Source organism: Apium graveolens, chromosome 9 (genome assembly GCF_009905375.1).
Source record: "Apium graveolens cultivar Ventura chromosome 9, ASM990537v1, whole genome shotgun sequence".
In the NCBI taxonomy this organism is placed as follows: Eukaryota; Viridiplantae; Streptophyta; class Magnoliopsida; order Apiales; family Apiaceae; genus Apium; species Apium graveolens.
The window spans coordinates 36,563,442-36,576,993 of record NC_133655.1 but is presented as its reverse complement, the minus strand read 5'-3'; the positions used below and the strand labels follow the sequence as shown (position 1 = coordinate 36,576,993).

Here is a 13,552-nt window from a genome sequence, read left to right as displayed (position 1 = left end):
AGATAATTCGTTTACAATTGATGGGAGCTAAAATTTATCTTTTAATTAAAAATAATTATCTTTTTCAACACACCTATGAATTTCAACAAAACTAAAATTTTCAATCACTAATATTTTTTAAAAACAAAAATTTCACTAAATTATTAACATGCATTTTTAAAATAATTATCCAATCATATTATTAAATTTCTAATAAATAAATTTCAGAGTTTAAAATTTTTACTACAAATTAAATTCAAAAATTATATAATATTAAAAACAATCCTTAAAATTAGAGCTCACGATTCGTTCCTTTCATGTACTCTATTTCGTGTCATGCCCAAACCAAACCCGACCCGTTAAGGATCGTTTCGTTTCGTGTTTGTGTACCTTTATCTCATGTACGTTTCGTGTCGTATTTTGTGTAATTTAAAATTGATAATAAAAATAAAGATATATAAAATATATATTTAAATTTTAAGTTTTTATTAGTCGAGTCTTAAGTTAATAAGTCACAAGACTCAAGTGTATTTAATTCTTATGAAATTTAAATTTGAATCTATTTTATGTACATATTATATGTAAAATATTATTATATGATATATGTATTCATATAATTTTGATAAATTTACTTAAATATTTATTTATTTCGTGTACTTTCGTTTCGTGTTCGTGTACCAAAAATGTCAAATTAAATCCGTTATTTTCGTGTCATTTTCGCGTCATGTTATGGTGTCATGTACGAAATTGCAGGCTCTGCTTAAAATGTACAAAAATATTCTTTATAAATAATCTTTAAATATGCACATGCATATTTAAAATAATTATCCAATCAAATTATAAAATTTCTAAAATATAAATTTCAAAGAAAATTCCACTTCGAATTAAATTCAAAAATTATATAAAATTAAAAACAACTGATATATCGCACGGTTTTTTGGCTAGTGCATTTAAAATATGGACAATAATATAAAATATAATATAATTATTATGTGAACACAGTTGCCTTCAGCCTTTACATCTTTTAGATGAATCTGAACCATACACCCGTCTATCATTCATTCACTCACATACAGATCAAATATACAATACACAGTCAAATATACATACAATCGTTACTTTTCTCAAAAAAAAATTCTAGCTCTTCTTCTTCCGTTTTCAATTCTTCATCTCTGTGATGGCTTCTTTCCCCACCATAATCTTTCTATTTTATTGTGACAATTTGGGGTAACTAAGGGCACGATTCACGCCAACCTGTGTTTATTGCCTGAATTTTGACTCGCCGGAATCCTTTCGTCGCCGGCCGTGTCCAGATTTCACCGGCAGGATCGGACCCGGATTCCGTGTCCATACCCGGATCGTGTCATTTCGACACGGGTACGGCAGGGTAAACAGGTGAATCCGAGAATCACAGACCGAAATGGTTGAAGATCTTTTGATTTTTGGGTTCCGCATATAATGAAAAAATGACCGGTTTACTCTCTAAAAAGTAACGACGTTAGGAGAATTTGACGAAAATATACAAATTATAAAAATATTTTAAAAACAGATACACAATTTTTAAAATTTAATATCACAAGTGATCTGATACATAGGATCCATGACATACATAGAACACGGATACAAAATATACTTTCCTCTTATATTTTAATTAAAAAATAACAATTCTTCATTCATTTAATTCATCCTATCAATTTTCGATTTACCGATTAATGGGACCGATTAGTTTCAATTATATTTTTTTTACCACGTATCTATTTTTAATACATTGATTTTTTTGTCACAAAAGATGAGGCAAAATCAAATCAAAAGAAATAATGTTTGTCCAAACAGAAACAAACAATTAATGGAATGCTAATTTGGGTAGGAACCAAGAAATATAGCTTGTCCAAAGAATTCTCACCAGCTGCTCCCTTTTCTTCCTTGAGGGTATTCATCCTCATCCAATCTTTCATTTTTATTTTAGTTTTTCAACATTTTATGCCTTTTGTGTTGGTTATGTTGTTTGTTTTGCTTGTTTATGTAAAATTATCTTTGATTAATTAATCCTTTTTACATAGGGGGTTTATTATACTTCCAAGCTGCAATTCATGTTTTAGGCACCCCCTATAATTTGTTCTGCATATTCATTCTAGGTATGCTTTAACTCAGCTTTATAGGACTACAATCCAGATTACCATTTGTTTCAAGCCATGATGTTGATTCGATATTAGGTGATTCTCTTGTAGTTGTCACTTTTTTATTAGCGATTTGATAGTGTCCTATTGTTTTGTTTGAGTAATTCTTTACAATGTTTCTGTGTCGTTTACATTTTGATGTCAGTACGACCTTTTATTCAATTGCAATTTACTAGTTATTGTAAATGTGACATCCCACATCAATTAAAACAAGAGTTTTTGGGTCGTTTATAAGTACGTCGAAAATCGACTTTACAATATGAAGTTTACAACTGATCTACACCAAATTGCTAGCAATTTTTGTTTATCATAGGGAACCCGCAGCCGCTATCCTTCGGATGCGCACTGGGTAAACCCCACGGGCTCAAGCAATAGTCTGCAAACCACGTGAGACACACGTGGTTGGTTGTTGGATGTCATCGGTTGTGGGTTTGGATATTATAGTAAATCGGTCTGAAGATCTACTTAAAAGTTAAAACTTTTTTTTGTTCGAGTACATGAATTTCCAGATTTGGTGTATTTTAGAATACATCATTTCTTTAGAATTCTTAACATTAGCTTATTGAATCAGGTATATAACTTTTAAAAAGAAATGGCTTATGGGGAAGACGTGGACTTACTAAATCTGAAGTCGCCTCAATCGAGTCAAGCGAATGTAGTTTGGAAAGAAGAAATGGAACGTAACAAGTCCCAAGTTGATTTGTTACAAACAAAACTTATTGACGTAAAAGATAGTATAGATGGGTCTGGGGAAGATGCAAAAAAGGAGTTGGAGGTTCTTTGGCGGAGGGTCAAAACTACAGCAACATTGTTGACATACTTGAGATCAAGAGCAAGAATCATGGCAATTCCCCACTTGGCTCAAACCTCCTGCGGTATTAAACAACTAAATGGGGTGGGGATCGTTGACAGAAATGGGACGCCATTGTCTAGTTGGTCAAGAAATGTTGATCTTTCTTCCTTTGGCACCCTAGACGGGGAGACATGGATGGGCATAAAAAATCCTCCAGGCGCTGTTGATGAACATGATGGTCTTTATATTGGTGAAATACTTAAGAGTGTGCAGATGGTCACAGATGTTATGGAGTCTCTTGTGAAAAGGATTATCATGGCAGAATCTGAAACTGCTAGTGAAAAAGAGAAGGTAACAATAGGACAAGAAGAGATCAAAAAGAAGGCTTTCCAAATTGATAACATGTCCACAAAGTTAAATGAGATGGAAAAATTTGCAACAGGAACCAATGGAATATTAAGTGAAATGAGGCAAAGGGTTGAGGATCTGGTGGAAGAAACTTCTAGACAGAGGCAGCGAGCGACGGAAAATGAGCAGGAGCTTTCAAGAGTTAAGCAAGACTTTGATTCATTGAAATCCTATGTTAGTAGTCTCATCAGTGTTGGAGAAACTCTTCTTTCATCAGAGAAGCAGTTTCAAACTATCGAAAAGCTTTTTGAACGGTGAGTGTATTTACTTTGTTTTGCAACATCCAAACTGTTGCATATACATTATCTGAAATTATTGCTGCAGTTTATCATTTTTTACATAGGAATTTAAAAAAATCAATGTGGTCTGAATTTCAGACCACATAGATTTTTTTTTTAAATTCTCAAACCAAACCAAACCGAAATTATACGGTACGGTTGGGTTTTTCGGTTTCGGTTCGGTTTTGCTCATTCCTAGTCTGAAATGCAAGTGCGCATAGTATAATTTAAATCAGTTTAGTCAGACACCACTAACAGGACATTGACATCTATGTCCTTTCTACTGCATTTCTGGATTTTATTCATAGTCAGTGAGTTGTAATATTGTTTTAATCTATGTAAACTATTTCTTAAGCTTTGAGTACCTAGACACTCGACACTCGGACATGGGCATGGACCTTCAATGCTTTATTATGTGCTAAAACACTGTAGAATTTAGGTATAATAGGTTATAATATAGTTGAGATGTAAGCCTAAGGAGTTGCATATCATTCTGGAAATCTAAAACTTATTTTGTTATTGTTGCCTGTCATGCTTTATAAGAACAATTTTTTGAAGATATTTCTGTTTCTTTCCTTTTTGAGAATATAAGTTTAATTTTTCCATAGGTCTAAACATTTGGTAGGTGGCTGGACAGTTTAGATGGTGTAACTTGGTAGTTGGTTATGTAAAACAATGAGAGGGCTTATATGTTCGCTTGTTGATTAACTGACTGTTTTTGTATGTCTGTAGATTTAATTCTTGAACACATGAACTGAAATATGCCTGCACCTGTTGCAGTATTTGAATTTTGGTCCTGGGTGTTGGATTTTAAACGCAGCGGGGGCATGGCAAAACACTTTTACACATATAAAATCTAAATAAAAGCATATAAATCGTGAATAAAAATTCGAGGGATCGAATCTAACCTTTTAAAATAATTCGGAGACAACGATCAGAGATCCTTAGCAGTTGCTCCTCAATTGTGAAGCACTCCACCGGTATCCACAAAGAAAACGATGTTAAGGAGGAGGAAGGAGGTGGAGAGAATTGGGGTTTCCAAACTTTTTGGGTTTTCGGGTTCGAATGTGGGTTAGAATAAAATAGGGTCTATAATAGTGTATTTATAGGCAAAATTTTCAGCTGAAATTTTCCCATAAATAATATTATTATTATCCCATTTATTATTCTCATTAATAATTAAAACACCTTTTAATTATTAATCCTTTTTCTAAACACTTTAGAAATAATTCTCTCTCTTGATTTAATTTCCAAAAATTAAATCCTTAATTAATAATATTAAGAACTTTTCTTAATTAATTTATAATCAATTAAATCTCATTTAATCAATTATTAAATTTGCCAATTAATTATTTATTTCATAAATAAATAATTATTAGCCATTATTAATTAATTCCTCCACCATTAAATCATTCTCCTTTTATGGTGTGACCCTGTAGGTTCAATATTAAGCCGGTAGTAGAAATAAATAATAATAAAACTATTTTATCATTATTTATATAAATTCTCTAATATTAAATATGATTAATTAATTAATCACATTTATTCTACATCGTGAGGGATACTTCTCAGCATATCGCGACTATCCGGATAATATGAATTCACTGCTTAGAATACCAAGAACCTATTCAGTGAATAGTTACCGTACAATAAACTCCTTCTACCCTACAATGTCTCGATTAAATACAAGGCATGGATCTCGTGTCAAGCCTATCTAATTCAATCACTTGCTTACCATTTACTATGCGTAGTTCTATGCAAATTAGAAACTTCTTTCTAATTTCATTCACTTTGGCCAGAGATTCCTGAACTAGCATAAGTGGATCAGCCTTGAACATTCGCTTCCTTCACTGGAAGGGGTAGATCCTTTATTGATCATACACTATCTTCGTGTACAAATTCCTATACCCAGAAGAGCCCTAATAATTGTCCCTGGAGACTAAGAACTAAACCAAAGCATAGTTCAGTGTACACAAGATGACTATGATGACCTCAAGTCTAAGGATACTTGTACAACTATCACTATGTGAACAACTGCTGACACGTGAGTGAACTCCATCAGTTGTTCAGCTGTGCGAGTCATGTTCAGTGAACTTATTTCATAATAAGCACCTACATACTAGCTATAGTGTCACCACACAAATGTCTATGAGAACATATATCCTTCATAATGAAGCAAGCATAGTATGTACCGATCTCTGCGGATTATTAATTACCAGTTAGTAATCCTACGACCAGAAACTATTTAAGTTTAGAGTTATCATCTTTTTAGGTCTCACTATTATGATCTCATCATAATCCATAAAAAGCTTTACTCTAAACTATGGTATATCTTATTTAAACACTTAAATAGATAGAGCCCGTAATAAAAACAAAACAAGTCTTTTATTAAAATCAATGAAATCAAAACAGATTATATAAAAAGTTATTCCTAAATCCTAATACATGATTGGACTTAGGACATATTCCTTTCACTGGGTTTATTCTTCTCCACACAATATCCATCTATTGTCTTCTAACTTTTTCTTCATCCTCACTCACATTTACTGTCAAAACATAAGAAATATGTTTTTCAGGTTAATCTTAAAGACTAGTAGCTTTTTTGTCAGCATTGGAAAACATTGTTTTTTAATTAGTGCTTAATTACCATATGGGATAATTTTTTCTGTTTTGAATTGTTTAGTGGAGGAATTTACTATTCACACACACACATACAGAGAGAGACCTACGACTCTGTTTAGGTTTAGCTGTTCTTTTTTGACAATCTTCTTTGAAATATAAACAGCTTGATGCATCTTATCAAATTTTAAGCTTCAAAAGAACCGGTACATGTTATGATATATAGCTCCTTGAACATTGACTAATGCGATATGTCTTTCTTTTCTAGACAGTGTGCACTATCTAATGGTAGTTTTGTATTCTATATACTGCTAATGATGTTTATGTAATTGCCTACTTAGATTGCACGATGACCTATAGGAGGTTTCCATATTCGTTTCGCGTGTAAGTAGTTTATTATAATTGACTTGGCAGTTGGCCCCGATTTCTGTTATTTTCGGACTTCCAAGCCTTTTGAAGTAGTCGAACTTAATATCTTATCTAGCCGAGTCATAAACTGGTTACAAGCACCAATAGATGATTGGTGTCAATGTACACAGTAGAAACATCCCCAAGTCGGAGGTTAGTGCAGATATTGGTAACAACTCACGACTAACACCTACGATTTTTTAAATGTAAACCCTTTCCTCGTGTTTAAAATTTGTGTTGCAAAATCTGCGTTCTGGTATAATAACAGTAAAATCTTTGCGTTATTTTAGCCGAGATTTTTCCGAACAGTTTATTTTTCTTGTCTTTTCATGTATGGGTTGCCATGGGCCAAGGCAAAAGCTATTAGCCGCTAATGCTATATATGGTTAATTTTTCTCTCTACAAAGACCCACGCAGAATGATACATCACATACAAAGATTAGTACGACTTGTGATCCACCTTTTTGTTAACAGGATAGCTAATGGGTGTTGCATCTTTCTTCTAATGATCTTTTGTTCAGCCTAATCACCGTGCTCTTCAACTTTAATTTACTGGCTTCAAATTTTCTGTCTTTTAAACAATATGAAGTTTGCGTATTGGTAAAAATCATTTTGCAAATTGTCCTGCATTAAGTAAGAAATGCCGAGTTCTTGCTCTCACAGTACTTGTTAATATTCTATAATATCTTAAACTTTAATTTGGAGCAGGTTAGTTGCTAAAACAACACAATTAGAGTGTGAGAAGGTGCAGAAAGAGACTGAAATACAAAAGCTTATGGAGGAGAATGTGAAATTGAGTGCTCTTCTGGACAAAAAAGAGGCCCAGCTGTTGGCCATGAATGAACAATGCAAAGTAATGGCCCTAAGCGCTTCCAACATCTAGCTTTGCAGGCTTATTTTGCTTGTCACATTGCAAATGGTTTGTTGTTCTAACTATCCCGCGAAAACTCAGTTTGTGTGAAAGATGTACGGAAAATTTTAATGCCTTGTTTTTACATCAGTGTATATTGGTAATCCCTTGCTGAACTTCTAACGAATCCAAAAACCATGTAAGATCAGTTTCTTCCATTGTTGTATACTACACTTGTAATTAGTCATGTGGTCGAGTTGCCCTTGGTGCCTGGTGGGCGGTGGCAGAGCTCTGATGAATGTAGGTAACCTTCTTCTGGTGGCAACATTTTTTGCCCTCTGCCTTTTACGGTTTCTTCCGTTCTCTTATCTATAAAGATCTAGGGTTCTTGCTGGGAATTAAAATGAGATGATGATTGATGAATGAAATAAGGGTCATGTTCCCCAACAATCATGTGTCAGGGAACCCTTAACCAACACATTATCTTCTGGCCGTTGGATCGTGAATCCACCGGCCAGGATTAAAAAAAAAATTGGTCGGTCCGCGCTTTTTTTCCGCGGAATGCTACCCTTTATGCGCTTTTTTCCGCGGAACATATTTCCGTTCCGCGGATAATATTAGCGGAATGTGCAGAAACTTATAACCACCCGACTTTCTTCTCCATCAGTTATATACACAAACACATTCGATTTCCTCCTTCTCTGGCAATTTTCTGGCGATTTTAACCGAAACAACAACCAACCAACAACCGTTTTCTACCCAAAGGTTCGATTCTCTCGATTGTTCTTTGTATTAGTATGTTCTTAGGGTTAGGGTTTTGAAATTGAATTGATTGAATTGATATTGGGTCATGTATTAGTATGTCAAATTGGTTAAGCAGTTGGTTCCAATATACACAAACAATGTAAAATTGAATTTCAAAGACTTATCTTTGAAACCATATATTATGATATCAAACCATGAATATATCAGCAACCATATATGATGATACAAGAAACGTAAAATTCAGGAAAAAAAAAGAGAATTAAAGAGCCTTACAGCAGTAGGAATGCTAGAGAATCCTGAAATGCAGATGTTGTAAGAAAAAGTAGTTATCTAAATGTGAATGGAACAGAAAGGACGAAGAAATAGATGTATGTGTGTTTCATTTTTGAGGTGTTTTTCGAGGCGTGTAATAACCGAATTTTAATTTACTTTCAAACACGTATTTGGGTCCTTTTCCAGTTTTTGTGCGTATTTGTGCGTATTCCGATTTGTGCGTATTCTACGTTAACGGTGATGATTGTTTCTACTTGATCGTGATTAGTTAATCATAATGGTTGCGTTTTGTCGAATGTTGATGGTTGTGGTTGTGTAGGAATATGTAACGTGAGAATGTCTTGGTTGCGTTTTGTTCAATGTTGTTGATTGTGGTTGTGTCGTATTTCTGAGAATATCTTGATTTCGTAATGTTGTTGATTGATTGATATGTGTTGGTTGAGATTTGAATTAACAAGGCCTAAATTTTGTTAAATGTGGAAGTAACTAACGTTAAATTGTGTGTTTATTGTTTCAGGATGGATAACATATTGTCGGGTCCAGTTAGTCTTGACATTATCTTTGATAACTCCTATCATGTGAGTTCGGATGTTTGGGAGGGACATGAGCGGGGTCCTTTGGAGTGTTATTGTGGGAACAGGAACATGCGTAGGTGGGTTTTATCTGATGCATAAAAGGACTTGTTGCATAGCATTGGTTTTGGTGTGTTTGCAAATCCGGGTGTGGTTTTGCAGAATGATGCAAGGCTTGTCACGACACTTATGGAGAGGTGGCGTCCCGAGACCAACACCTTCTTCATGAGACAGGGGGAAATGACAGTGACTTTGGAGGATGTTGGCTATATTTTGGGTTTACCGGTTGTTAGTCATGCGTTAGTTGGAGACGGTCTGGACAGTGGTTTGGCATATTTTTCGAGACAGTGGTTTGAGCCGTTGGATGAGGAGGAGGTGAAAGCGGGATGGGCCAGAGCCGGCATAAAGTACACTTGGTTGTATCAGAGATATGGGAGGGCTGATCCGGGTCCTGATCCGAGGAGGATTGCTATCCACACACAGGCATACCTGCTCATGGTCGTTGGTTCTGTTCTATTTCCTACCAGTAGTAGGAATGTGGTGCACCCGAAGTACATTGGACACATCTGCTATCTTACGGGTGTGCAGAGTTGGTCTTGGGGTTCTGCGGTTCTTTCATATCTATATAGGGGCTCAAGCATGCAGCACAGAAAGGGGCCAAGAGGATTGCCTGTTGTACGTGGTTGTTGCAGTTGTGGGCATATTAACGGTTCTTGATTGGGAGACCTCTTCCTGATCCTATCAGGGATTCATATCCAGTAGCTGAGTTTTGGGCTAGGCCGGTAGATGAGGTGGTAGCTGAGGAGGAGGAGGAGGAGGAGGAGGAGGAGGCGGAGGTGGTGGAGGAGCCTAAGGGGAAGAAGGGGAAGAAGGGGAAGGAGGTGAAAGGGAAACAGGGGAAGGAGGTTAGGGGGAAGATGGTGACGGAGGTGAAGGAGGTTAGGGGTAAGGGTAGGGGAAGGGGAGGGAAGGGTAAGGTGCAGGCTGATGTTGTTCCTGATGATCCTATGGATGAGGATGTTCCCGGGACTGGGATTATTTTTAAGAGAAAATGGGCTATAGGTAGGCGTGATAGTAGATTGGCGCCTCATCATAGTTTGCCACATTATAGAGGCGAGTTTGATGGAGTAGCAGCTGATATTGTGTATTGGACGCCATATGCCCACTTTCACGAGGTGGATGAGGATTCAAATGGGGATCATGACATATCGGCTGAGGATTGGGAGGCTCATTACTTTGGTCTTGCCAGGATTCCAGTGCTATGCTATGATATTGTAGAGTATCAGCATTCAGACAGGGTGATGAGACAGTTCGGGTTCAGACAGGGTATCCCACGGTCACTTGTTAATATGACAGAGTATAGGAAGCCTATGATTCCGTTTAATCCCTATGACTGGCGAGGTATATGGTTTGCTGAGATTGGTGAGTGAACCTATTTTAGTCAGCACCCCGAGGTTGTAGTTGCTCATCAGCCAGACGCAGTGGATGACACAGGCTACATGCAGTGGTACTCGGGCATTGCACGGATGCGTGTTGGGAAGCCACAGCCATTGCCAGAGCCACAGTACAGCACCCGGGAGTTGTTAACAACTCCCAGGCATTTGACCTTGTAAGTTTGTTAATAATTGTTTCCCCGATATTTTGTAGAATTGTTTCCTCCTTTGCATTATAGTAACATCTAATTATATGCCACAAATGTTTTTTGCAGATACAGAAGGGGTTGGCATGTCTGCAAGCTATGGATAGTAGCATTCCCCCTGAGTATGAGCAGGAGTTTGGGAGGATTGCCCCTATGTTTCTTGAGCCGTACTGTAGATTCATGCAGGATTTTAGAGGTCCGGCATATATGGCTCCAGTGTTCCAGCATGTTTATCTTTCTCCCGAGGCGCTGAGGCCTAAAGTTGGAGAGACTCGAGAGGCCGATGTAATTGACATGACACAGCCGTCTCAGCAGGTGTCACAGGCCCTGACACAGGCATCTATATTTGCAGCAGGCTCGTCTTCCAGGACTGAGAAGATGGATATCCGCCGCCCTGTGGAAGAGAAATGGGATATAAATAAGAGACTAAAGTGGGAGAGGATGAACGCTATTAGGAGGGATTGGGGATGGGGTGGTTTTCCCGGGAGTGGTCCTATTAAACACGATCTTAAGTGGACCTTGAACACAAGTGTTATGCAGAGTTTGGAACCCAAAGGATGGCTAGATGATAGGATCATATATGCCTACATGGTATAATCTTTGACCTTCTTTCATTTATGTTTTTCTTTTTGTTTCATTTATCGTATAACATGTTTCTTGCAGTGGTTGTTGCGTGATCGTGAGGAGGCCATAGCTGCTGCGGGGGTGTATCCGAGAATGCCTTCATACTACTTCATGGATCCACTTTTTATGGAGTTGGCGAAAAAAGTGGACTACTCACGTCCCTATTCTGCGAGGACCATGCATTTCTTTGTTAATTGGGCGAGTTGTGGGGTAGGCCCACCAATTAACCAAGTGGACTACATATTTCTTCCTGCGAACGTGAACCAGAACCATTGGATTCTCATGGTATTTTCTGTGAAGGAATGGGGCGTGATGGTACTTGATCCTATGCACTTCAACGCTCAATATCCCGAACAGGAAGAGTGCGTGGTAATAGTTCCTCGACGATACCTTATATTGTAATTTCTAAATCTTTCCTTATTGCCTACGTGAACTAATGTTGTTTTTTGTTGTGTGTTAGGTTGGAGTTGTTGGAGGAATGCTTCGTTATGTTGGCAAGAATAGAAATGTCCCAGATGAAGAGCATTTAGTTCATGTTTGGGATGCAATGCCTAAACAAGATAACTACTCAGATTGCGGTGTGTATGTGTGCAAATATATGGACTACACCTTGCAGGGATATGACCTGGCTAAAGTGCGTTGGGATGCCTCGGACGTGGAGATCTTTCGTTATAGGATTGCGAAGGAGCTTCAAAGAGGGATGGCTAAACCCATACCAACACATCGCATGAGGCAAAGGATGGAGAGGGTAGCCGTAAAAAGTAGTAGTTAGGTCATTCGTCTAGTTGTGTAGTTTAGTTGAACTTGTGACTTAATCTTATGCTTGTGTAGTGTAGTTGAACGTGTTTCGTTACATTTGAATATCATCGCGTCCCCTTTATTTGGTTTAGTGACAATTGACACTTGTTTCGTTTATCGGTCGTTTATCGGTCGTTTATCGACCGGGTCCCTTTCCCGTCCCCTTTTTAGTTTTTTGTTTCTTTTTTTATTGATTTGTATATATAAAGGCCCCCATACAGTTGTGTGCAAATTTTAAAAGGTTTGGAGAAATTTCAAAATTTGAGGTTTTGTAATTTTTTGGCGATTTGGCCCATATTTGGAGGGGTGCCTAAATTTGGCGAATTTTTTTTTTATATTTTACAGGTTGCTGTTGTTTGATTGTGCATAGACTGTTGCTGGGTTGGTTGGTATCCTGTAAAACAGGTGGGATGTGCCTTTCCAGAAGGAACATTTCCAAAAATCTTTCTGTTCTTTCCGCGGAAAATAAGCGCGGATTGATTAATGCTTTCCGCGGTTATTTTCCGCGGAAAGGACAGAAAGATTCTGGAAATTTTATCCCCTATTTTATGTGAAATCTGTAAAATAATGATGTATTTCAACTATATGAACTGGATTATGCAATAAAATGTTGATTAGAATATCGTTTCTTATGACTTCCAAAATTTAAGAATTACTTGACTATATTGATCAGCATATGGTCATTTTGCCAACTTTGCATGTAAATTTCCATGCATGACAAGCATAAATATTACAAAATAAAGTTGCATTCTATTTCATATCACATTGAAAGAGTTGTATTTCGACATAATAAGTTTTCAAGTAATGGATCAATGACAAATTAGAAATTACATAATTGTCGCAATTCAAATCCAAATAAGTGCTTAACTTGTCTAGTTTGATAAAATTACATCGAAATAAAAAAATACTTAAATAAAGGGAATTCTCGTACGAGCTACCCTAACTAACTAAATATCTCTAAAAAGTTAGAGAAGTCGCCCGATAGTCGGTGCGTTGAGACCCCGGGGGGCGTCGGCCCTGACAATGCATGTAACCCAATAGAGCACAACAACACATCCTTTGAGGAGCACACCTTCAGTGACTTCTCTATGGATCTCGTGATCATTCCATATTGTGACGGGAATAGTGCTTGACCCGTCGTAGAGAGTGAATTTGCACCATGGTGCATGCCTCCAAGCCCATGCGGTGGTATCGTCATCACGTAAGTTGGACACCTAACCCTTGACGTGATCAATGCGTACTTGGTCTCGGGTGGCACCCTCACGAGGCTTCAACTTACGTATGTCCGCGATCCTATCACATTCCACAATTTTACCGCCATCCCATTCGGACAGTCTCCAAGGGCCATCGGGGGAGTCCTTACCCAAGT

The 13,552-nt window shown here is 37.2% G+C and overlaps 2 protein-coding genes across 5 annotated transcripts; both read left to right on the top strand.

Annotated features, from left to right (window-relative positions):
* The first annotated feature begins 1,707 nt into the window (after positions 1 to 1,707).
* LOC141684833 (uncharacterized) lies at positions 1,708 to 7,901 on the top strand. 4 transcript variants are annotated; one of them, XM_074489967.1, is made up of 4 exons: positions 1,708 to 1,908; positions 2,115 to 2,192; positions 2,728 to 3,611; positions 7,371 to 7,901. In XM_074489967.1, the coding sequence occupies exons 3-4, from the start codon at positions 2,749 to 2,751 to the stop codon at positions 7,543 to 7,545; spliced, it is 1,038 nt and encodes a 345-aa protein (XP_074346068.1). In that variant the 5' UTR covers positions 1,708 to 1,908; positions 2,115 to 2,192; positions 2,728 to 2,748; the 3' UTR covers positions 7,546 to 7,901. The 4 variants fall into 4 exon arrangements, with proteins under 4 accessions (XP_074346068.1, XP_074346069.1, XP_074346067.1 ...); XM_074489968.1 differs by lacking the exon at positions 2,115 to 2,192 and adding an exon at positions 2,040 to 2,114; XM_074489966.1 differs by having other exon boundaries at positions 2,040 to 2,192.
* A 2,216-nt stretch (positions 7,902 to 10,117) lies between these two features.
* On the top strand, positions 10,118 to 12,169 carry LOC141687410 (ubiquitin-like-specific protease ESD4). Its single transcript, XM_074492662.1, has 4 exons — positions 10,118 to 10,731; positions 10,831 to 11,352; positions 11,425 to 11,754; positions 11,846 to 12,169. Exons 2-4 carry the CDS (start codon positions 10,861 to 10,863, stop codon positions 12,155 to 12,157), a joined length of 1,134 nt encoding a protein of 377 aa, XP_074348763.1. The 5' UTR covers positions 10,118 to 10,731; positions 10,831 to 10,860; the 3' UTR covers positions 12,158 to 12,169.
* Positions 12,170 to 13,552: the final 1,383 nt, after the last annotated feature.